The sequence below is a fragment of the Pseudochaenichthys georgianus genome, chromosome 10, assembly GCF_902827115.2.
Source record: "Pseudochaenichthys georgianus chromosome 10, fPseGeo1.2, whole genome shotgun sequence".
NCBI lineage: Eukaryota > Metazoa > Chordata > Actinopteri > Perciformes > Channichthyidae > Pseudochaenichthys > Pseudochaenichthys georgianus.
The window spans coordinates 31012681-31037862 of NC_047512.1; the positions used below are offsets into that span (position 1 = coordinate 31012681).

The following is a 25182-nucleotide window of genomic DNA, read 5'->3' on the forward strand; positions in this document are numbered from 1 at the left end:
TTACATAATTAAATATTGATCAGGATCATTTACGCAATAGTAACAAGAAATCACCTTTTATTTTATAAAGATAGAAACACAGATGTTTCTCCAGAAGAAGCTAACAATACAATTTGTTTAAAAAAGAAGCCTATTTCACCTGTTTAAAAAACGAAATAATAATGCATACAGAGAGAGTATTACAAAGAAATTAAAAACAACAGGAATATTCACACAATAGTAAGAGGAAATAATCACTTTTTTTACACAAACTTCCTGCAATTATTAGGTTCAGTTTGAGTTAATCGTGCAGTTAATAATGTATTATTGCTTCAAATTGTATGTATCATGTTATGTCCATAAAATAACTCAGGGTTTCTCACTTTACGCAATGGTAGTGAACTGTAGTTTGGGAAATAATAATTAAATGCATTACACAGTATCCATTAATTCACGGCATTAACCAGTAAACCGCCAACCATCAGGCAAATATCATAGAAACTGTGTGAATAGGTCAAATTACATCACACATCTTAGAAGTGATGCAATCTGACCTTTACACACTCCCATCAGAAAGGACAAAGAAATGTCACCTGTAGGTGCAATCTAATCAGTGAGTCTTTCATTTCTTTAGAGCCACACTTAAGGAGCAGTTTGAGCCGTGCTACAGCTTCTCCATCCACAACACTTTAGATGTAGTGAGAGAATCATTTGGTCACCAGGAGCGAGCTGATAGGTCGAGTGACTCCAATCACACACCGACTTCAACTCTTTTTCGCAGAAAGTACACAGCACAAACAGAATATTTATCTGATGTGTGCTAATTAATTAGTTCACAAGGCAAATGATTGTTAATATGCCGGTCAAGTTTGTTCTAAATGCCACAACAAATGTTTCGAAACTAATGAAATCTCTGCTCGTCCCAGACGTGCCCTTACATTTATATGTGCATGTCCATGGCCCTATTCATAATTGCTGATGATTATAAAGCAGTACAATTTAAAAACAAGGTACATTTTGTTCTCTGTGGCTGACATTTGTACTGCTTTTCTTTCCAGGCACATAACAGGAACCTGCTGTCTATAGACTTTGATCAGAACACACGAGTGGGGAAGATCTACGACGACCACAGGAAGTTCACCCTCCACATCCAGTACGACTCTCTGGGGCGGCCCGTGGTCTGGTCCCCCAGCAGCAAATACACCGAGGTGAACATCAGCTACTCGAGCGGAGGGCTGCTGTCATCCATCCACCGCGGAGACTGGTCTGAGCGGCTGGAGTACGAGAACGAAAGGGTGGTGTCAAGAGCCTGGGTCAACGGCAAGATCTGGAGCTACACATACGCAGACAAAGTGAGAACATGCGGGTGTGGGGGGGTGTGGATGTGATAGACAGTGGATGTGATAGACAGTGTCCTAAAGGGGCCATATTATGCTTCTTCAGGTTTCCCCTTTCCTGTAGTGTGTTAGATACACTGTTACGTATGTAATTGGTCTACAAAGGTTAAACTCCAAAGGGCAGTGTGTGGGAGTTTCTCTCCCACACACTGCCCCCCCCCCCCCCCCCCTCCTGCCTGAAACACCTCCAGTGGACTCCTTTGTTTACTTCTGTAAGTGACATCACTATGTAACACTCACGCTTCCATTGGCTAGCAATGCAACACATTAGGGCTGTGCGATTATGGCAAAAATCATAATCACGATTATGTTGGTCAATAATTGATATCACGATTATTAAATACGATTATTCATTGACTTTGAAAACATCCATTTATTGAACTTTAAAACAAATTAAAATAATAATTTGAACAGTATCTGTTTAACTGTTGATCACCCTGAACGTAGAATTCAACTGAAAAACGAATAAATGATATATTTATATTTAAATAAATAATATCAAAATAATAAATACCAATAAACAAGATCAACAAATATTTTTGGAGCGCACTTCAACAAGCTACTAAACATATATAAATATGATAAATAAAAGCAAATATGTCGCAGTGCACTGTCACAACCTAGCAAAGCTAAATAATCGTTTTTTTCGATTATGTTGTTTTCGTAATTGTGGCAGGCCAAAATCGTAATTGCGATTAAAATACGATTAATTGCACAGCCCTACAACACATTGTACGTGATAGGGTCGGAACATCTCTAAGCGGTTGACCAATCAAAACAGAGGCGGCCAGCTAACCAATCAGAGCAGACTGGGCTCTGGTTTCAGACAGAGGGTGAAAAGAGGTGCTGCAGGCAGTATGAGTAAAAATAAAGAGCTTTTTGAACATTAAAGCTTGTAAACATGTCACAGTAGAGACACACAATACAAAGATGACCCTGAAAATCAGCATAATAGGGTCCCTTTAATATTTCATGCTGAGATTTGTTGAGGGCTTCAGTCCTCTGTCTTTGCAGAAATCTAACACATCCCCTTCAAGGCTGTCACAGTTCAAACTGAAACTAACACAAAATGTATGAAAAGTCTGTGTGAAATGAAAGTAACAAATTCACACATACAGGTCTGTTCCTTCAACCGTTTTTCCCCCGCCCTTTGAGGCAGCCATTGGGTTCCATTAATTTCACGTAACTATGAAAATTAATTTGCAGAGAGAAGATTGTGTCAGAGTTCAGTTATTGTGCAGACTTTTTTAAAGCAGTCTGCACTTGATGCCCTCGTGACTACACATCCGCGCTATAGCTTTGAGAGCTGCATAGGCAGGCGAGTTGTTCATTGTGTGGAGTTACGTACATCGAGTTTCAAGGCTCACTTCACTGAACCTGTGTTTTCCTGAGAGCGAGATGTACAGAGAAAAAGCGCTTTTAAAAAGGATTAGAAATAATGTGGGAATGAAACATGCTAAAGAGGTATGCTCCTTTAAGAGTGTGACACAACTCAAAGCTACCGGAAGCTATCATTTCCGCCCTAGAAAATTAATTGAAATATTTAATGAAGTGATATTCGGCCAGAAATACATTTTTGTGTCAGCTTCTGGTCTAATACAAAATTAGAGCGTAAATGATTATATTACAAAACCATCTAGAAATGAATAATACCTGCATGTATTATTAATACGTTAATATTATACCTCACAGTTAAATTTGATGAGTATTTTTACACAACATTGTTTTTACTGCAGCTCACACTGTTCAAATATCCACAGGACTGCGGGCACAGGGTTTTTAAAGCTTGCCTAAAAAGTTAAATAAAAGTGAAACGGTAAACAAAATTGCTATAAAAAAATAAAGCTTTGTGGTGATTTCCCCCACCTTTTTGTTTTGTTTTAAGAATTAGCCTTCAATGACTGCATGAAACATTTTCCCCAAGCTTAAACCAAGGTTGCCTCTGAAGTGCAGACATTTCCTCCGTCTGACATTGAAATGAAAAAGAAAGAAAATGTTCATCACACTGTGGAGAGACAGCGTTATAACTCAGCATCTGTGTGTGTTCCTGCAGTCCATTATGCTGCTGCTGCACAGCCAGCGGCGCTACGTCTTCGAGTACGACCAGACAGACCGCCTGGTGGCCGTGACGATGCCCAGCATGGTGAAGCACACCCTGCAGTCGCTCCTTTCCATCGGATACTACAGGAACATATACACTCCCCCAGACAGCCAGGCCTCCTTCATGCAGGACTACACCCTGGACGGGCGGCTGCTGAGGACTCAGTACCTGGGAACAGGACGCAGTGTCATCTACAGGTAGGTCTGTGAGCCTTAGGACTGCACGATGTATCGTGTCGTGACGATAATCATGCACGATATTACTTTTTTTTACGACGTGCGATATTAAGTAGGCAAATTAACTCAAACACGTCATGTTACAATTATTTTGCTGCTTGCTACAAAAGGAAAACTCGCGCGGCTCTCATGTCAGGGGTACTTGAGTGAGTGACATGCAGGCTCTGCATGCACAGCAAACCACCAATCACAATCAAATCTCTAAAGCAAACGGATCCCGTGATTAAAGGTAAAAACACTGAATAAAGTACTTTCATGTGTTTCAGTCTATGGTTTCTCCAGGGCAGTTAGGCGCTGCTAACTCGGCTTGTTGCTATGATAACGTAAGATCCAGACGTCCGTGACTAAAATCCTTCATCCGGTTAAATATAGTTAGAAAAATACCAATTGTATAGCATTAAAGTTCAAGAAAGAAAGACAGGTTTGCGGACAAAAAAAACGGTCTTTGCTTCAATTCCTGTATTTTGTTCATATCGCAATATATATCGCAGGGGGAAAGAATATCGCAATATCAGTTTTTTCCAATATCGTGCAGCCCTACTTAAGTGGTTTACCCCAGGATACAGACATTTGACACGTGGAAAATGGATGTAATAACAGTGTAATTATGATGCAATAATGGTTTAATAGTGGTGTTCCATGGGTCTAATATGACATTACATTACATTGCATTTAGCTGACGCTTTTATCCAAAGCGACTTACAATAAGTACATTCGACCAGGAAGACACAACCTTGAAGAAAACAGAATCATAAAGAACATCAGGTTTCATAGAGCCAAGCATTTCAAGTGCTGCTCAACTGGCTTTAGATAAGCCAGTCCTTTACTCTGTTAGCAGTTCTTCTAATATGAGTCTAATAACAGTGTAACATGGGTGTAACGTGGGTATAATATGGATGTATGGCGGGTGTAATAATGGTGTAACATGGGTGTAATAGAGTGGTGCAGGGATGACGTACAGTATTTACCCGGAAATAAGCTGCGCATGGATTCCCTCGACAAAAGAGCAATGGGAATTTGGAAGATAGCTCGAAATAAGGTCTGTGGAAAACAAACCTGTTTAATGTCGTAGAACAAAACGTGATCCGTCTCTTAATGTGTGTCAACCACAGACCTTATTTCCAGCTATTGTCCAACATCCTATGGAGAAATCCCGTTGACTCTGAGACGAGGGAACCCGTGGTGGTAAAATGCTAACTCACTTCCGGGTTTTAGGACTCGTCACGGCACCACTCTATAGGGCGTATTTGTTTGTGTGATAGGGGTGTAACAATGGTGTTAGATGGCTGTTACTTGGGTGTGATATGGGTCAAGTAGCAGTGTAATATGGATGTACACGAGTATAACAAGAGTGTAACATGGTTGGAATAACGGAGTAATATGGGTATACGGGTTTAATAAGTATGATAGGGGTGTAGTAGAGGTGTATTAATGTGTAATATGGGTGTAATGTAGAAATGTCAATAATCTATTAATGTTCCCAACCCAGGGTGTACATACGCATTAAAGGGTTTAATGGCTGTTGGTTTTATCGCCTAATCCGAGGAGGCAGCGCAGGGTCGAGGAGGTGACATTGACGACACCGCCGCTTTGATTTTGATGAGGCATTATGTGTCTTGGCACGACGTGAAAACATAACACTGATTGGCTTGATGAAGGTCCCATAATGAAAGGCTAATCTCAGATTTTTAAAAGCTTTATTACATCCTCTGAGTCTTGCTGACACAGCACGTGCCTTATCACCCGCCGTGGTTACAAATCACTCTGATTGGACTAATGCGGAGACTGATTACATTTCTTGTTTTTTAACATCATGTCAGACCCACTGATCTGATTTCCACCAAATTCTTGACGACTGATTCGTGCAGTGTGCTGGCATTTAACAATTGTAACGCTCATGTGCTAAATGTAGAGACTATAATAAATGGCCCTATGTTTAAGATTTGAGAGGCCATAAATGCTGCCGCAGCTGGTTTGGATTTTAAAGATATGTTAAAGGATGATACAACTTTTTTCCTTAATGTGCCTCAGGGGTCATTATATTATTCATGAGGTATAGCATGTTGAATCTTGAAAAATCTTGATGCTGGGCCTGTCTGAAGCTTGGCGATTTCACGCGCCCAAGGAGACCAACAACCAATCCCATGAATCTCCCGCCCCCGGCATACAAAGCAACAGCAATGTTAAAACGATATAAAATCCCCAAACAGGCGAAAACCTACCAGTTTCACCCACTGTCTCTGCCACCTCCCTCCATGCCTGGCTCCTCCGGTTTGTATTCCGGTAAATAGTTCTGGTCGTAAAGAACCGGGTGATTTGCTACCGTAATTTCTCGTTTGGAATATGAGGAAATGAACTGCGGTCTGGCTCTCCCAGCTTGCACGCGGTTTGATTGGCTCGCGCTTGTACTGGCGGGATTTGCATAAACGGGATTTGATTGGCTGATGCCAGCTTCGAAAGCATCGGAAGCATCAAAAGTTGAACATTGCTCAACTTTTGATGCTCACGATTCTTGCAAAGCCATACTCCGCTCCCCACAATGCAGTTTGGCGAAGATTAAAAATCTTTGAAAGATTTGTTTCATGCCTGTGTGTGGACGGGCCGTTACATTTAAGTTCAGACTTGAACTGAACATTTTAATTATCTATTCATAACCCAGTCATTTATCAACTATTTAGGAGGTTTTGGAAGTGGAAAGCGGGCATCCCAAGGGGCCTCCAAACAGATTCAGGGGATGCTCAGTGATTGCAAGTGCAAAAATAAAACATTTGTTTTTAGAGGATCACATAGAATGGCCTACATCTAGATGATTCGGTTGACATAGTTCAGAGAAACAGCAGTTTATAGGATAAAAATGTTCAGTCAGAAAATCATAAATGCCTTAGGAATGAACTTGTTTCTATATATTTGATGTGTGAAGTTGTCAAACAGCAATATTTACTGTCTAGGCTTGTTGAGTGTCTATTGGATCAAATATCATGATCATAATCCCATAGGCATCCAGGAGACAAAGCTCTGCAAGAAAACAAAGTGAGGGGGCGCTATTTGTCCAAGTTGTGTCTGATGGGACTTCAACTTTTGATCTAATCTTTGAATTATTATTTTCTTCATTGCTCTTTTTTCCAGGTATACACCAGCAGCGCGGCTGGCGGAGGTGGTTTATGACTCCACCCTGGTGACCTTCACTTACGACGAGTCCTCCGGCACTGTCAAGACCATTCATCTCACCCATAACGGCTTCATCAGCTCAATACGCTACAGACAGACCGGTACGTATACACAAGCACTCCAACACATCCAACTTAAAGGGGCCGACAGCCACAAATCTGAATTATGTACAATGTGCAATGAGTCATAATTTAGAAGGGTCTATCGCGTGAGGGGCAGCTCAAAGCATGGGCACCCTGCGTATAGATTTGTCTGGAGGCATCAAGCTTTGCAGTCTGCTTTTGAGTCAGCCGTAGTGCCGTTTCTTCTGAGACTGACGGAGCAGCAGTTAGAGGTGTGAATAGGGCCGAGCATATGACTGTGGAAGAGACTGTGGTCTACCGCAGATGCAACTACGAGACCACCCCCCACGCTCACAGCAGCCGACTGCTTCCCCACCTCCGCAAACCAGGCCGCCTGATCAAAGTGAACGAGTGGATGTAAGAATACACACTAATATGCAGAGAGCTGGGTTTGAATATATGTGTTGCTTGTTGTACTCACACATAGGGCTGGAAATCTTTTCGATTATAACCCTAATAACATGACAATTCACTTCTGATTCGAAAAACTTGCTAGAAAAACATTGCACTTCATAAATTGCAGTGTTATTACCTTAGAAACGGTATCATCACCAATCGGCCCCTTTAGCTACAAATATGTTCGCACAGCTTCGTTGTTAATACAGTTCAACAATTCCCTCGAGTTACGGAGTCTTGAGAGCTCTCATCTCTACTCCCGGTTCACTTCACGAGACTCCCTGATTGGCTCTTCTCGATCCGGTGTCACGTATCTGCGAGGCACAGCTGTATGTGTGTGCGTGTGTTTATGGCTTTGCCCCTCACTGTGAATAGACTCACCTTCCTTTTAACTGATCTCATTTCAGCAGAACAAACGGGAGCCTGGGAGAGAGGAGAGATAGTGGTAATTGTCCCTTGAGAGGAGACAAGGAGGGGCGGGGACCAAAAAGGAAGTAGAAACAGGGTTAATAGAGAGGTAGGCGAGGGAGAAAAAGAAACAGAAAAGAAGAAGGAAACGTGACTCGGGGACGGGTGGCGCAGTGGTCTGTGCATCTGATCATCAGATCAAGGGGGGTGCTGGGGAACTCCAGTTCGAAACCCGCTCCCGCCCCCACTGCGTCAGGCCGTTGTGTCCTTGGGCAAGACACTTCACCCGGATTTGCTCCTGTGGGTATTGTCCACAGTACATGTATAATACCAATGTGTACTTGTAAAAGCGCCTCGGTGACCTCGAGGCGTGAAGATGGACGGTGTGGCGCAGTGCGCTGTGCAATGATCAAGGGGTGAAACCCGCCGCTGCTGCGTCTGTAAAGCCGTTGTGTCCTTGGGCAAGACACTTCACCTGAACTTGCTCCTGTGGGTATTGTCCACAGTGACCATTGCATGTATAAAAAATATGTGAAATGTGTGTATCTGTAAGGCGCTTTGAGCACTGGAAAAGCGCTATAATAAATGCAAGGAATTATTAAAATTATTATTATGGCAGCTACTGTTCTCTAGGGCGGCAGAAAAAGACTGCACCTCTCTCTCAGAGCTTCCGCCATTTCCCCATTAGCGCAGGTTTAGAAGCAACATTCCACGGACGATAAAAATAGAAGATGTAATGCTGATCCAGCTCTCGACAGTCGCCAAAGCTAGACACTTAGTCATCTTAACTGCAATTAGAGTCATCTCCAATAGCAGGCCGCTTTTTTCCAAATGGAGGAAGAGCTTTGGGAGCGAGCCGCGGACTTGACGAATGGTGTTGTTAAAGTTGATGCTCTGACATTAAGGAGCACATTGGCACATCATGGCTATTGTCCCCCCGTATTAAAGGTCAGCCCTGGAAATGCCAGAGGTGTGGGGATAGTTAAGATTGAATGGATTGCACTGCGTGTGTCTGTGTTAATGATGTTGAATTAGTCCTTGATTTGAATTAATTAGGAAGGCTTTTACAGGGCGGCATGATGGCCAGCTGTGAGGGCCGTGTGTGCAAATGCATATGTGGTGTGTGTGAACAGTTCAGGCACATGCTCATCTGAAAGCTTAAAGGGTAAATCTCTCTTATGGCTTCTTCCGTAGGTCCCTTAACAAGTCGACAGATCTTCCGCTTCAGCGAGGAAGGCTTGGTCAACGCCAGGTTTGACTACAGCTACAACAACTTCAGAGTGACGAGCATGCAGGCAGTCATAAATGAGACGCCCCTCCCCATCGATCTGTACCGCTACGTGGACGTGTCAGGTCGGGTGGAACAGTTTGGCAAATTCAGTGTCATCTTTTACGACCTCAACCAGGTAGGCAGAAAACAGTCAACTAAACTATTGCACACGTAGTAGGATACATTTGGTAGTATTTCCACAAATGTGGCTTTTGATGTTGTCTTAAGGCTGCATTCATCAATCTTTATCATTAGGTATGGATCAAATGACTTTGTGATATAAAAGTGAAAAAACTACAGAAAATGATCGTCTCATTGTTCCGGGTTTTATGGCCCACAACTTGACTCTTTGTGTTCACACTGCCAGCTGTCATTCACTGCATTCAACTCTAATGCTAATGCGGTAGCTTAGCTCACAAGCATTAAGCAGCAGACGGATGATGTTAGCAACTAACTGGTGAAAATAAAAGACAGTTATAGCTTGTAGGCCTGAACAACAGGAGCGTGACAAATGAAGGACACGAAAAAATGTGAAATGCTCTCCTGCGAATCGGACTTTTATTGTGAAAGATTATAATGACTACAGTAAATACGGTATGCACTGCTTTTGGAAAGGTTGTCCTCACTAAAATAATGACACAACTGTTGCAGGCAACATGATTTGGCAACTTTATTCTCAGGACAATTCTCAAAATAACCAATAAATGTTTTTTCGGGATATAATCTAGCACGCTGTGTAAAGGTACTAATGATAAAAACAATTCTTCAGAAATATATATTGGCCTGAGAGAAAACAATTCACCCTATTGTGTAAAGGCTTTAAAGGTGTTGCTCTCAAGAGGTGGTGGCAGAGCTAAAAAGAGTGTGTATTGACTTGGGTTGTCCAGTACCCCACAACATGAAATATATACTTGAGTTACTTCATGAGTGCTAGATATGCATTGGAAACTGTTCGTTCACCATAATACTTTATAAGGCTTATGTTGTATTTACACGTTGGCCAAAAACATCTTTTAATACAGCTTTAAAACAACAAGCTGCATAAAGCACCTACATGTGTGTTCAGGTGGCTAACGCATCTCATCTGCAATCCTCCAGGTGATCACCACCCATCTGATGAAGCACACCAAGGTCTTCAACTCCTACGGCCAGGTGGTGGAGGTCCAGTACGAGATCCTTAAATCCATCGCCTACTGGATGACCATCCAGTATGACTCTGCGGGCCGCACCACCACCTGTGACATCAGGGTGGGCGTGGACAACAACGTGACGCGCTACACCTACGAGTACGACGCCGACAGCCAGCTGCAGAGTGCCTCTGTTAACGAGCGGCCTCAGTGGCGCTACAGCTACGACCTCAACGGGAACATCAACCTGCTCAGCCACGGAACCAGTGCCAGGTGCGTCCCATGCTGGATATTATACAGGAATACATGTCATTACTGTGTGGAAACTAAGAACATAGAGAGCAATGTCAATCCATTTTATCTCACTAATTATTAGATGGATTGCCACAAAATGTTCACGGTGGCCAGACGATGGCTTCTAACTACTGTAGTGATCAGCCTTAGCTGTATGATGTGATGATTAGCGCATGCTAATAGCTCAAATAAGATTGTGAACACTATGGCTGCTAAAATGCATGCACTCCAGCATGCTTAGATCCGCACTGTGCTTTGCTTTAGGCTCACCAATTCGGGATTTTTCAATGGTTGTTGGGTTTCGTAGATAAAGAGGAGGCGTGTGGTGCAGTGGTTGAGCGTTGGTGTTCGGATCAGGGGAGCACAGGTTCAAACCCCACTGCAGTCAGCATGTCGTTGTGTCCCTGCAAGACACTTCACCCCAAATTGCTCCTGCGGGATTGCCCACAGTATTGTCGCAGTATTGTAAGTCGCTTTGGATAAAAGCGTCTGACATGAAATAAATACAAACAATTTAAAAATAACAAATTAACAAAGAAAATTGCTGAACTTAAAATGATTACTATTTGTACTTCCTGTGCTGTCTCTCTCTTGCTAGATCTGCATTCCGTCTGCAGTGCACCTATTTGAAAATGAAAATAAATATATATACTATATAAATGTCTTAAAAATATGTATGAACTAAACTACAAATGAATACAAAATAAATAGTTTGAGTGCATTTATCAGCAGGTAGCAGCATCTCCTTGTTTCTCCGAGTCAATGAAAATGCGTAAACTTACTTGAGTAATGGCCTTCTCCGGTGTTGGCTCATGAAATACTACAATGACTAAATAATCTGCATCATAACCTCAGATGATTATATAAAAATGGCGCCTGATTTATTGGTGGGCCAATAGATTAACTACAAAGTGCAGCCTCGCTAAGCTGCTAGCATGACGGTATGTTGATGTATTTATGTTGGACATTTTCCAACTGCATTAATACCTCTACCTGTTGGGCTTACCTCCAGACTGACCCCGCTGCGCTACGACCAGAGGGATCGCATCACACACCTCGGAGAGTTACAGTACAGCGTGGACGACGACGGGTTCCTCCGCCAGCGAGCCAACGATCTGTTTGACTACAACTCCAACGGCCTGCTGACGCGCGTCTTCAACCGACTGACGGAGCGCACCGCGTGGTACCGCTACGACGGGCTGGGGCGCCGCGTGGCCACCAAGAGCAGCAGCGGCGAGCAGCTGCAGTTCTTCTACGCCGACCTGTCGCACCCAACCCGGGTGAGCCACCTGTACAACCACAGCAGCAACCTGATCACCTCGCTGTACTACGACCTGCAGGGCCACCTCATCGCCATGGAGCTGAGCAGCGGCGAGGAGTACTACGTGGCCTGCGACAGCGTGGGGACCCCCAGGGCGGTCTTCTCAAACAAGGGCCGCCTGGTGAAGGAGATCCTCTACACCCCGTACGGAGAGGTCTACCAGGACACCAACCAGGACTTCCAGCTGGTCATCGGCTTCCACGGCGGATTGTACGATCCTCTCACAAGGCTCGTCCATCTGGGGAGGCGGGACTACGACACGCTAGCAGGGCGATGGACTTCGCCCAATCACGAGCTGTGGGGGGAGCTGAGCAAAGAGCCGAAGCCATGCAACGTGTACGCCTTTAAGAACAACTGCCCAGTCGGCAAAGTGGAGGAGGTGACGGAGTTTACTACAGGTGAGTTTCACACATTGAGACACACATTCAGCCTGCCAGCTCTCACACAGACAGGCAGGAAGGTATTTCTGTTAGCAGCACCCACACACACACACCCACACCCACACACCCACACACACCCACACCCACACACCCACACACACACACACACACACACACACACACACACACACACACACACACACACACACACACACTCACACACTCACACACACACTCACACACTCACACACACACACACACACACACACACACACACACACTCACTCACCAACACGTTCTCACTCCCATCCCGTCACATATTGACGGACGGTCAGGGCCCCTCCCCGTCGCTATATTACGTACAGGGTACCCCTTGCCCGTCAGGCTTCTACGGGCAGGGCGTCCCATGGACCTTCAAAATGCCTATTTTAAGGTTCATTTGGCCATTAAAATGCGTTTTGATCTAATTTTATGCGAGTAATGAGTTTTTATTTCTGATTATTTGTGCAGTACATGTACATGATGTTTAGTTTTCTAGTTATGACGAAGATTACTTCATGAATGTGTACACATTCATGGTTGCTAATGTGGTTGCTATGGACGCTGCAACAGCTCCCAGACCACGTGATCAACAACAATGGCTGTCCTTCGTGTTATTCTCGGTGGGAAATGCCTATTTTAAGGTTAATTTGGCCATTAAAATGCGTTTTGATGTCATTGTATGCGAGTAATGAGTTTTTATTTCTGATTATTTGTGCAGTACATGTACATGATGTTTAGTTTGCTAGTTATGACGAAGATTACCTTACGTCTGTGAGGAAAATACATGGGGCTCAGAGCCTCGTATTTTTTAAATCTTTTTTTCCTTCTAATTTGTTATTCTTTTCAAAATAACACACTGTTATTTACTCACCAATAACACACAATTATCCTTGCTTTTATTTATTGGTTTAATTCCATAATCTCGGTCTTTTTTGGCGTTCGTCAGGAACTGAATTTAAAAATAAAAATAACCGGAAACAGACGTGGGCATTTCGAGCGATTACCCAAGATTCTCAGCTACGCTGATTGGATGTTTTAGCCGCAATGCATGCTGGGATTTGGTGTTTATATTATATGAAATCCGGAAAACATTTGAAAAGACTAAAATAATACTTAATTCCGAGTGCTCTTGCTTTTCTCTTTGAAAGTCATCACATAACGGCATTGTAATACACGGTTCGGCTGCATTACATATTACAGATCTGCCGTAGTTCTTTATTTAGAGAGCCCTGATGAGAAGACCTTTGGAAAAACTGAAGAAATGCCGCCGAAACTGAATACTTGACGTGGATCATAAATATATCAACAATTAAAACACATCTTTAATTTCTCTTCACACAATACGTCTCCTTACAGTATCAACACTAATTCGGCTGACTTTTACATTTGATCTAATTCATAGATAGGTTATATTTACACCATAATGGTGCACAGCTGATATAAAAGGACTTGTAGTTTTTAAAGATATTACTGATTTGAATTGGATTGAATGTAAGAATGTAAATACTGAGTCTGAAATAGTATAGCAATATGCTGTAAAATTATGTGAAAGCATGAATAAAACTACACATCTTCAGATGTTGTACATACAAGTGTCTGTGTGTACCTTGTGTGCCTAGTGGTTAAAGCACGTTATTGAATTATTGTTTTTATGTGTTATATTTGATTAAAAAAATATTAAGAGTACATATACTTTCATAGGGGGAAAGTAGAAGGTCTGTGATAGAAATATAGAATATAAAAAATCAAGAAGATACTATAAGTGATCTCTTCAATAAAACAGTTTAGTGCAGGATGTACAAATATATTAATAGGAGGAGGTGCAAAACAGAAAAACGAATTAACCTTTATTTAAACATTAAATAACAGATTACGGTCTTCTTTTAAATAAGAAAAAAACGTTGGGGGTATCTATCTACAGATAAATACAAAGTACTTAACGTCTAATATATTGCTTTCCTGCAATGTTAACTATGTTGAAGCACTTATTTTAACTGATATTATACACATTAATTATACTCTTATGTATGTAGATAGAATAAGAAATGTGCAGAATATGACAGTTTAATGGTGGAGGTACACACATATTGATAGATGTCTTGTAATGCGCTGTTGAGGAACCTGTGACCCAAGTTTTTCATTCATTTCATAACTACACCGTAAGTTGTGTAAATGATATGTCAATACACCTTTAAAATCTTGAAATCTTGAAAGGGATGTGCAAAATAGCCATAATATATAGTCTTTAATTAACTATTAGTAGAGAATAACGAGTAATTAATATACTTTATTACTCGTTTCTATTAATGTCAATTGCAGATACATGTTTAGTCTTCTCAAGCACCAACTCTCAAATATCTCTCCTGATTGTTGGCACTTGACAATCACCTTACCTGAATGTCACGCAGGTGTAACTAAAGTCTGATTTAAGGGTTGTTTATATTTCACATCATTAATCAGAATCTGCAAAGTAACTCAAATAAGTGTAGTGGAGTAAAAATACCAGGTTAACCTCTGAATTGTAGTGGAGTAGAATTACAAAGTATCAATGAGCTGTCATGTGGGTATATATTAATGCTGCGCATTATGGACAGCGATTTTTACCCATTTATTAATTATATGTTTTACATTTGATAACACCAATGTGTTTAATACTGGCAACTTCTAATTGTGGGAAAAACGAAAACGTTCAGTAGAGACGTCCCATAGAACATTTTGCGAAACACAATAGTGTAGTGTGTAGTTCTGGGGGGGCGTTCGATTCCAGTTTTGGATAGTCTGGCGTGGTTTCGTTCCATTTCAAACAGCTGTTTGACGCTGTAACCTTGGCGCACTGCCACTCCAACATCCAATCCCAGACCTTGAAGAGTAATCACGGGGACTGTAGTCCTAAACGATAGCTGGGGATTCTGGGTAGTGTAGTGTCTTCGGCCATCCTAAACTCAAACATTTTGACAATCGCAATGATGCTCGAACTGTCCCTTATAGGCCTACGTCTGTTTCCGGTTATTTTTATTTTGAAATTCAGTTCCTGACGAACACCAAAAAAGACCGAGATTATGGAATTAAACCAATAAATAAAAGCAAGGATAATTGTGTGTTATTGGTGAGTAAATAACAGTGTGTTATTTTGAAAAGAATAACAAATTAGGAGGAAAAAAAGATTTTAAAAATACGAGGCTCTGAGCCCCATGTATTTTCCTCACAGACGTAAGGTAATCTTCGTCATAACTAGCAAACTAAACATCATGTACATGTACTGCACAAATAATCAGAAATAAAAACTCATTACTCGCATACAATGACATCAAAACGCATTTTAATGGCCAAATGAACCTTAAAATAGCCATTTTCCACCGAGAATAACACGAAGGACAGCCATTGTTGTTGATCACGTGGTCTGGGAGCTGTTGCAGCGTCCATAGCAACCACCTTAGCAACCATGAATGTGTACACATTCATGAAGTAATCTTCGTCATAACTAGCAAACTAAACATCATGTACATGTACTGCACAAATAATCAGAAATAAAAACTCACTACTCGCATAAAATGACATCAAAACACATTTTAATGGCCAAATGAACCTTAAAATAGGCATTATGAAGGTCTATGGGACGCCCTGTCCGTAGAAAATGACGGGAAAGGGGTACCCTGTACGTAATATAGCGACGGGGAGGGGCCCTGACCGTCCGTCAATATGTGACGGGATGGGAGTGAGAACGTGTTGCACTCACTCACACACACACACACACACACACACACACACACACACACACACACACACACACACGCTCACACACTCACACACACACACACACACACACACACACACACACACACACACACTCACACACACACTCACCTACACGGGAAACATCTGCCATCCTGACTGAGTGAACGGGGCACACAGCTAACCACAGGTGAGTTGTTTGGCAGGAGGAAATGATGTGACAGACACACATTGTTCTGGCAACAGAAAGGACAGCCATGCCTCTGATCAGCTTGGGTTTTGAACACAGGCGTGTTCTGTTCTGTTCCCTCTGTCTGTCAAGAACACACTGTGTCCCAGAGAGACCAAATAGAAAACTCGCGATAGGGAAAGAGATGGAATAGGCGAGCAGGAGAATGAATATGGGATGTGGGAGGGGGCGTATGTCCTCCTGGTTAATAGAACATTCATTTGGCCTGTCACGTTTCCCTGCAGCAGCATTGTTTATTGCTGGATGTGTTTCTCATGGAAACAGCAGCCCCACCACATGTGCTCAGATATTGTGTGATTTCCTGTATGAGGTATTGTTTGCTTGGCCTTATGACTTTATGTTGGCTCCACAGTAAACACTATATTCTCTAACCCTCCCTGCAATTGTCTCTCTTTCTTTGTGTGTGTGTGTGTGTGTGTGTGTGTGTGTGTGTGTGTGTGTGTGTGTGTGTGTGTGTGTGTGTGTGTGTGTGTGTGTGTGTGTGTGTGTGTGTGTGTGTGTGTGTGTGTGTGTGTGTGTGTGTGTGTGTGTGTGTGTGTGTGTGTGTGTGTGTGTGTGTGCGCGTGTGCGTGTGTGTGTGTGCAGACATTGGTAGCTGGCTGCAGCTATTTGGTTTCCAGCTGCATAATGTTGTCCCAGGCTTTCCGAAGCCTGAAGTGGGCAGAATGGAACACACGTATGAGCTGATGAAGACCCAGACCAAGACACAGGACTGGGACTCCAGCAAGGTGAGATCTAAAAGCTATTTCAAATGTTTAGAGTGTGGTTATCCCTTGATGTTTGCTAAATATATCTAAAAAGTGACAGACAGGGTAGTGGTGGTCTAATGGATAGTGAGGTGGGCTGAGGATCGGAAGGTTGTGAGTTCCCGCCAGGAACACCACCACTGTGTGCCCTTGAGTAAGGCACTTAGCTCTTAGTTACTCCAGGGAGAATGTCCCTGTAATCGGTAATTGTAAGTCGCTTTGGATAAAAGCGTCAGCTAAATGAAATGTAATTTAATATACACTTTTTTTCCAATATCAACATGAGTGCTGGCATTAGTCAAGCAACCACTTAGTCACCAGTCAGAAAATAAACACTTTTGATGATTCATACGTTCTCATTTGAATCACTTTGAATCGCTTCTTCAATGTGAAGATTTGCTGTTTTTTCTCAGTTTCACGTCATTGTTAATGTAGTATCTTGACGAATTGGACTATTTAAAGAATTAAAGAATGTTGTCATATTAATTCATTATGAAAATGGTCTTTAGTCACAACCACATGCATCACAGCAACATGAGTGATTGATTTGAAAATCACATATAAATCAAACAAATAAATGTTCAGTGGAATTATCTATTCCATTATGTTTGCAATACACAGGATAACATCTGCAAATAGGAAAACAATCACTCAAATTCATTCCATGTGTCTGTAAATGTATTACTTATTTGCTCTGCTTCAATAAAAAAGAAATTATTTTAACGACGCAACGTGATCATTTCCTCTCTGTATGAGTGTGTCCAAACCTCAGACGTTTATTTTAACTATTACCAGTTTGACAAGTGAAGTCAGGAAAAATAATAACATTCTTTTCAGCTCCATTGCACTTAGCTTTACCCCTTTCAGAGTCCCGTACACCTTGTATCACAGCACATGTGTGAACTTGTCACAGTAAGAAAAGAGCAGGTGTTGCTCACGAGGCTAATGATGGCTCTGTCAAAGCCAGTGCGATTTGATACACCTGCTGTTCCTACTGTGACAAGTCAAGTGTGTGCTGTGAGAAAGTGCCATTGTGCATGTGTCCACTAACCCAGGACAACACAAATGCTGCAGAGCCATTGTTAGTTTTCTTCTCCTGGTTAATGTCAAAACACATGTGTTGTGAAATATTCTGTCATTGCACACATATTGAAGCCGGCCGAGGCAATGACGCAATTCTGGTGATCCTGCTTTTTTTTAAGTCTAATCAAAACAGTTTTTCTCTTGTGTTTAAGAAATAAAAGTTCACACGTTTACATGTTTTGCCAGGTGATTTATTATGTGTTACTCCGATAATGATGAGTTCTTGTCCCAGAATTCTGACTTCTAACACTGTAGACTTTTTAAATGGAACACGATGATTTTATTTTCATACCTGCCCCTCAGTGACCTTTATGTAGGTGCATGCAAGTCTCGGTCATCATATGTTGAGTCAACCTGTTGTCCTTGTTCGCAGGTGGTGTTGGGGATCCAGTGCGAGCTGCGCAGACAGCTGAGGAGCTTCATCTCCCTGCAGAGGCTGCCTCTGGTCTCGGAGCCCGTGGGCTCCGCCTGCCACCGACCCACCCGCCCTCCCCCCTTCGGCTCGCGGCCCTCTCTCCTCGGCCCCAGCATCCGCTTTGCCGTCTCCCACGGCCGTGTCAGCGCTGAAGTCATCGGCGTCGCCAGCGAGGACAGCCGTCGCGTGGCGGCCATTTTAAACGGCGGCATCCACCTGAGCGGGCTGAGCTTCACCTTGCACGGCTGCGACACGCACCACTTCCTGCAGTCCCGGCCCATCGAGGAAGACCTCGCTCTGGGGCTGGGGGTCGGAGGGCGCGTCCTGGAGAGCGGGGTGAACGTGAGCGTGTCTCAGATGAGCGCCACGGTGAACGGCAGGACTCGACGATTCGCCGATATCACCCTCCAGCAGGGAGCGCTGTGCCTGTGCGTGCGCTACGGCGGGAGTGAGGAGGAAGAGAGGGCGCGTGTGAAGGAGGAGGCGAGGAAGAGAGCGGTGGAGGGAGCGTGGGAGCGGGAGAGGAAGAGGGTGGATTCAGGGGACGTGGGGAGCAGAGCGTGGAGCGTGGCGGAGAAGCAGCAGCTGCTGTCTGCTGGACTGGTCCCGGGCTACGACGGCTACTACTCCCTGCCTATAGAGCAGCAGCCGGAGCTGTCCGACTGCCCCGCCAACATCCACTTTATGACACTAAGCGAGGTGGGGGGCAGGTAACAGAGACACGTGAGCAGCCCCCCACCCCACCAAAGACTGCCTGTTTCTACTCTACTCTGATTTGTTCTACTGTTTCTATACCGTATCAACAAAAAAAAAAGGAAGAAGACGACGACAAAGAAGATCAAGAAGAGAGATTGGGGGAAATGATTTCCAAATGCCTTTAATTGTGACAAAATGATGGTATTTTATTATTATCGTCCAGTTCTCCAATTTCTAACAGTGGCACAAGCAGTGTGGTTTGGCTGTGGCTTTGCTTTTTGTATCCGGGACCGACCGACTGACCGACTCACTGACGGACCGACGGACTGACTGTCTGTCATCTTGCTGTTTCAACACTGTTCATCGTTTCTTGGACTCTGAGTCACTGAACTGTAGAGACGAAGACTTTTTAGGATTTGCCAGTGAACAATCCTCTTCATGACTCCAAATCAAGAGCTCTCCGGTTGCCATTTGAGTTCCCACATGGTTTACCTCGGATATACTATCGTTTACATATTGTGTAAGAGAGGCCTTGTCAACTCTGACACTCCCCTTTAGAGAAGGGAAACCTCTCCCGGTTCTCCCGCCTCTGGTGTGCTCCAACAGTAGTTTGTATGAGTGTGTATACTAAAATCAAGAATGTACATAGCCAGTGCTTTCACACGGAAAAGAGTGCTCAACTGGAAATGCTGTTGTTCATAAGTAAATGTCAGTATTGTTAATCAATAGAAAAACAGTTACATTTTTGCAAAGAATTATACATGGCTATAGTAAATATTCTCGCTGAAAAATCTGACTTTATTGGGTTACGATGCTGATTAAAGTTATTATGTGTGAATTACCAGATTGCATCCTGGGATTTGTCTCAGCATTGTTGCTTATTATCTCTTCCTCTGGCTGGTGGTCCATCTCGCCTCCTCGCCACACATGTGTTGTGCGTGCTTTGTCCTGCTTTCTGGGACTTTGTAACTTTCAAATCTGTGCTGTCATTATCACCCATCATTACAGCTCACACCGAGATGTGCATGAGAAACCTGCGTCTGTCGGAGGCAGCAGCAGCAGAAGAAGAAGAAGAAGAAGATGCAACAGAGAAAGGGAAAAATAAATGTGACAGCTGAAGCTCAGCGAGTGGGTGGTGAGTGCAGAAGGGGGCAGGACCTGGAGTTGGCTGAGCCGTTCTCTACAGCTTGTCTCCTCTCATTAGGAATGCCAATCAGACGGCATGTGAACCACTTCCAAAGCCGACGACAACACACAAAAAGTTAAAGTTTGTTTTTCTTTCTTTTTTTTCTCTCTTCTTAATCTAGCTACCACTAATCCACCTCCCCGTCTGTCTGCCTCTCCCCCTCCCCGCCGTCACTCCACCATCTGCCCACCAATAATTGTTTGTGTTTCTCTCCCTGGGCTGTGGATGAAAAAGCCCCACAATGCATATGGTGTGAGTGCGAGCAGGTGATATACGTTCCTCAGTAACACGCTGATCGGCTGCGATGTACCTCTCTTTCTAAACCATATGCTCCGCTAGATCCTGTCCAACCTCATCTCGCTGCTGAAAAGATGGAGGTCCGGTTGCTAGGATACCGCTGCATTGAAGAATCGCCTGGGCTGAATAGTTCCTCTCTCTCTCTCTCACTCTCTTTTATTTTCATAGGAAGCCAGTAATGTCAATCAGAAGAATGACAGCCCCCCCCTCCTCTCTCCAGCAGTCAGCATTCTCTCCACGGAGGAAATCAGTACTTCAATATGTCAAATTGAATTTGTGTTCCGCATTATATGTCAGTCGGAGGCGTGCGTGTGGGTGACCTCATTTCAAAAAAGTTTATTTCAACCAATATCATTTATTTTCTTTGCATCACTCAATTGCATTAAGAAAACACAGCACAATATTTGTTGTCATCTTGTGATGGATATTAATGTTTCAGCAGCTGAATATTATTATCCCTGACAGGCATGTGCTTTATGTGCCGCATATGCAGAAGAAGAATTAAAAAATAAAATTGAGGAAGGGTGCTGAGATCTGAGTCACAGCCAGATCTTAAATGATGTGATTTAACAAACTGGTTAATTGGGGGAAGAGATGACATTCACTTCACACACACAGCGTGCAAATTGCAACAGTAGAAGACAGTTTCTGGTTTATAATTGGGTCAATATTAAGCTGAGGGTTCACCCCTAACCCAAAGCTTGCTGCAGCTCCTTCTTGTTCCTGTGTTTGTGTCCCTGAGCAGCGCGAGGCGTTCGCTGCTGGAGGCAAGCGTCGGGGCCGCTGTGTGTCGGCGACAGGCTGTTGCCGGGCGTCTCTGTGTGTGTGTGTGCCCGTCTCTGAGCTGTCACGGGGAAGAGCAGAGGAACGGCAATCCCCTGTCCAGGCTTCTGGAAAGCTGCTATCAAGTTCTTGATTTGCCGGAAATATCGCTTCTGCACTCCAGGAGTGGTCTGAAAACACAAGAGACAGGAAAAGAGGCAGAGCGGGGAAATCAGCGTCTCCACATCCGGATGGGGACCGACTCGAAATGAGCTCTCACAGATTCACTTTGTAAAAGACATCAGGAGGTAGAAGCACACACACATGAGAGCACTGTGAGCAAGGCTTCATGAGGTATATCAAATATGTGATACACACTTTAAGGCAAACAAATAAGATGATGACAAATACATCTAATTGCTGTAGAAACTACTCTGGAAGCATGGAGACGACACTCACAGGGTTTCAAGCTAAATTAGGAAAGTCGTGGTTGAAGTTCCGCTCAAAGCGTTCACTCCCCTGGGCTTTTTAACATTCAGTGAGTCCACAAAAATCATTTATTTTTGGATGTATGTGTGACATCTAAGTGTCTCATAAGCTTTACTGAATAAAACTGACATAACTCAACATTTCTCGGTGTTAAATAAAAAAGGTTCTTTAGACTTCATATTCCAGTAAAACAAAAGCTGTTCTCTTTATGACCTCTTTCATTTGGCTTTAGAGAAATTCAAGTTTTGCATCTTATTGATAACCTTCATAAGGTTGTATCTCCAAACTATAAAACATTTAAAGTATTATAATTTTGTCAAGTAAGGACTTTAAAAGCATATTTGTTTTCGTGTAATCAATCATGCTGTACGCAAATGGTGAAAACCCTTCGAATGCATTTGGAAATCAATCAAAGTTTTCTCCAGCGAAGCACTTTGGATGTTTGTGTCTCCGGCCACAAGTGTTACCTCTGTTCCCGGGATATTTCATTAAAGTGACTGATATTGTGCATGATGAATAATGTAAACTGGTATTGAGCTTGTAGTGAAATCCGTTTAATTCGAGTCCTCTCCCCCCTATCTGTTGGCTTGATTGTCAGTAGAAATGCGCGGGGGGTAAAATGTACAACAACACGCGGCTTTTAGTCGTCGGCGAGAGACAGAGCTTCAGATGTCTCCATACGATCACATCTCTGGGTGAGTGCCAAACCTCAGCGCTCAATTACATATCCCATCAGAAATCCTGTCGAATGCAATTCTACGTTTCCCCATCTCTGGGGTATATGCTGATGCTGTGGCGTCCTACATTGTGTGTTTGGGGGGGGGGGGGTCTTATTGCTAAAGTTAAAAGAAGAACCTCTTTCTCAGTGCTGTCAATCCTGGAGAAGGAAGAAGAGCCTCATGTTTGCCTCAAATGCACAGCTTGCTGAATTAGGCTGGCACCAAAACAACCTCGAGAGCTAATACACAGCAACCGGAGCGAGGCGGATGTGCAGCTGGCTGGTGCGGGAAGAAGAGAAAGAAGAAGAGGAAAATGTCTCACTTCAGCGGCCCAGGAGCCCGCGTCGTTCTTGTGGAGCCTGTACGTGTACACAAATCCACTGCACCTGCACACACACACACACACACACACACACACACACACACACACACACACACACACACACACACATTAGCACATTTGATCTTTGACAGTCATACATTTCAACATACTTGTACTTCAATTGAGTATTTTCACATTCTGCTACTTTATACTTACATTTTGTAGGCACACGTTGTACATTACTTACGGATTATTAATTACTTTGCAGATGTAGGTATCATTAAAACAATATCGTAATATTGTGTTCATAGGTTACTGACTTTTCCCTTACCTAGTGCTAGTACTTATACAGCATCTTGTACATTTGGGTTATTGATGCAAAATATAAACCAACTCATACATTGTGATTAAACTCAGCGTTACAAAGTGTTTTAAATAAACCCCACCTTCATGAGTATGAACACATTTGTGTAATAATTATAAGACAATACTTTAATATGACTCTAAAATGAGCCACATTACAAGATGAATACTTTCACTCTTTTTTTCTTTAAGTATATGACGCTGTTTATGTATACTTTTGTACTTTTACTTAATTTTGAATGCAGGAACTTGTAATTTAGTATATTCAGAGGTGGACAGTAACAAAGTAAATGTACTCAAGTACTGTACTAAGGTACATTTTGAAGGTACTTGTGTTTAAGTTGTTCCTTTTATAGTAGTTTATACTTCTACTCCACTAAATGTTGGCAGCAATAAGTGTACTTTTGAGTCCACTTCATTTATTTCACAAATATTTACTAGTTAAATGTGCAGGTTTATAATATAAATACAAACATGTATTAAACTAATACAGTTTGATATTGGATGGAGATGCCTGGCAGTACAAAAAAGTTATTATGGTGTGTCATTCTTTACCAGCTGCGACATCAAAATGAAAGACACATGAATGCATCACTTTGATAAACCCGTGATATAATAAAGGTCACTTTGGATTTAAGATTTGGTACTTAAGTATTTTTTTCTTCTGTACGTTTACTTTTGAGTGCAGGACTTTAACTTGAGAACAGGCATTTGCTCTCCTGTCACTATTGTGATCATTACTTCTCTTATGAAACTGTCACACTTAATTGTAGGCCACCGTCTTTCCGTTAATACTTTTATGTTCCTAAATGTGAGGAGATCAATACTCTCTATAATAGAAGAAACTTGGAGTATGTGTTGGTGTGATTCCTTGGTAAAGAAGCAGAGATGCGTTTGTACTCAGTGGTGGAATGTAATAAAGTACATATACATATGTACCGTACTTAAGTATTATTTTGACATAATCTACTTTACTTGTGTGTTTCCATTGTCTGCTACTTCATACTTCTACTCCACTACATTTCAGAGACAGTATTGTATGTTTTACACCACTACATTTATTTAGTTACTAGTTGCTTTTTATATATATAAAAAAAAACACACAATCTGCTCATATGACACGATGCAGTATTAATCAATCATGTGTTACGAAGTCTCTCAAATTGGCTCCAAATGAATAAACTAGAAGATTAAAGTACTTGTAAAAGTGATAAAAATATGATACTATTCTTAAGAAAGAGCTAAACTTATATTCCACATACTTTTACTTGTGATACTCTTAGTATGATGTAACTGAAACGGGTCATTGTGCAGAATGAGTACTTTTATTACTTGTTGATGCCAGTACTTTTTCTTAAGTACAATATTGAATTCAGGATGATTACTTTCAAACTAGTATTTCTACTTGTACCGAGTACTTTATCACCCTCTGTCTGTACTCACAGCACACACAGGCAGTAGACCCCGGGCACAGAGTCGCTGTCCCGCATCAGGTAGCAGCCGTCCCGCCCGTCCTGCCCCAGCCTCCTCTCCCCCTCCTCCTTCCCGATGGGCCCGTGGTACACAGACAGGTTCTCCATCTCCTCTCCAGATCCACTCCTGTATTCCTTCTTATTGCCAGCTCTCCTGTCCCCCTTCCTCGCTTTTAACGTTCCACTGCAGGCCTTTTTTTGCTCTTCTCGTTGTTTCCACAGGTAAGGCAGCTGTCCAGCTTCTCATTTGATATCTGCTTCTTGATGTTTCAAAATGTCCGTTTGGGAGCTCTGGTAAAAGCAGCTTTCAGTTTTTTTTCAGCGTCTAACCCAGAATGATAGCAGCTCTCTCTAACCTCTAACCTTTATGGCTTGTTGCTCTGCCTCCTCCTCCACTACACACATGTAC

At 42.7% G+C, this 25182-nt stretch overlaps 2 protein-coding genes across 2 annotated transcripts in view; one reads left to right on the forward strand and one right to left on the reverse strand.

The window, feature by feature from the left end:
• Window positions 1-20802, forward strand: part of tenm1 (teneurin transmembrane protein 1) — a 195427-nt gene extending 174625 nt beyond the window's left edge. The window contains exons 31-38 of the mRNA XM_034092269.2: window positions 1038-1331; window positions 3430-3674; window positions 6840-6982; window positions 9002-9213; window positions 10176-10477; window positions 11511-12217; window positions 16809-16951; window positions 18426-20802. Of these exons, the coding sequence (XP_033948160.1) occupies window positions 1038-1331; window positions 3430-3674; window positions 6840-6982; window positions 9002-9213; window positions 10176-10477; window positions 11511-12217; window positions 16809-16951; window positions 18426-19181 (2802 nt within the window). The 3' untranslated portion in view covers window positions 19182-20802. The remainder of the gene's footprint in view (window positions 1-1037; window positions 1332-3429; window positions 3675-6839; window positions 6983-9001; window positions 9214-10175; window positions 10478-11510; window positions 12218-16808; window positions 16952-18425) is intronic.
• Window positions 20803-20966: 164 nt separating this feature from the next.
• Window positions 20967-25182, reverse strand: LOC117454430 (SH2 domain-containing protein 1A-like). Its single transcript, XM_034093658.2, has 3 exons — window positions 24745-25182; window positions 22939-23002; window positions 20967-21599 (listed from the first exon to the last, which is right to left on the reverse strand). The coding sequence occupies exons 1-3, from the start codon at window positions 24879-24881 to the stop codon at window positions 21336-21338; spliced, it is 465 nt and encodes a 154-aa protein (XP_033949549.1). The 5' UTR covers window positions 24882-25182; the 3' UTR covers window positions 20967-21335.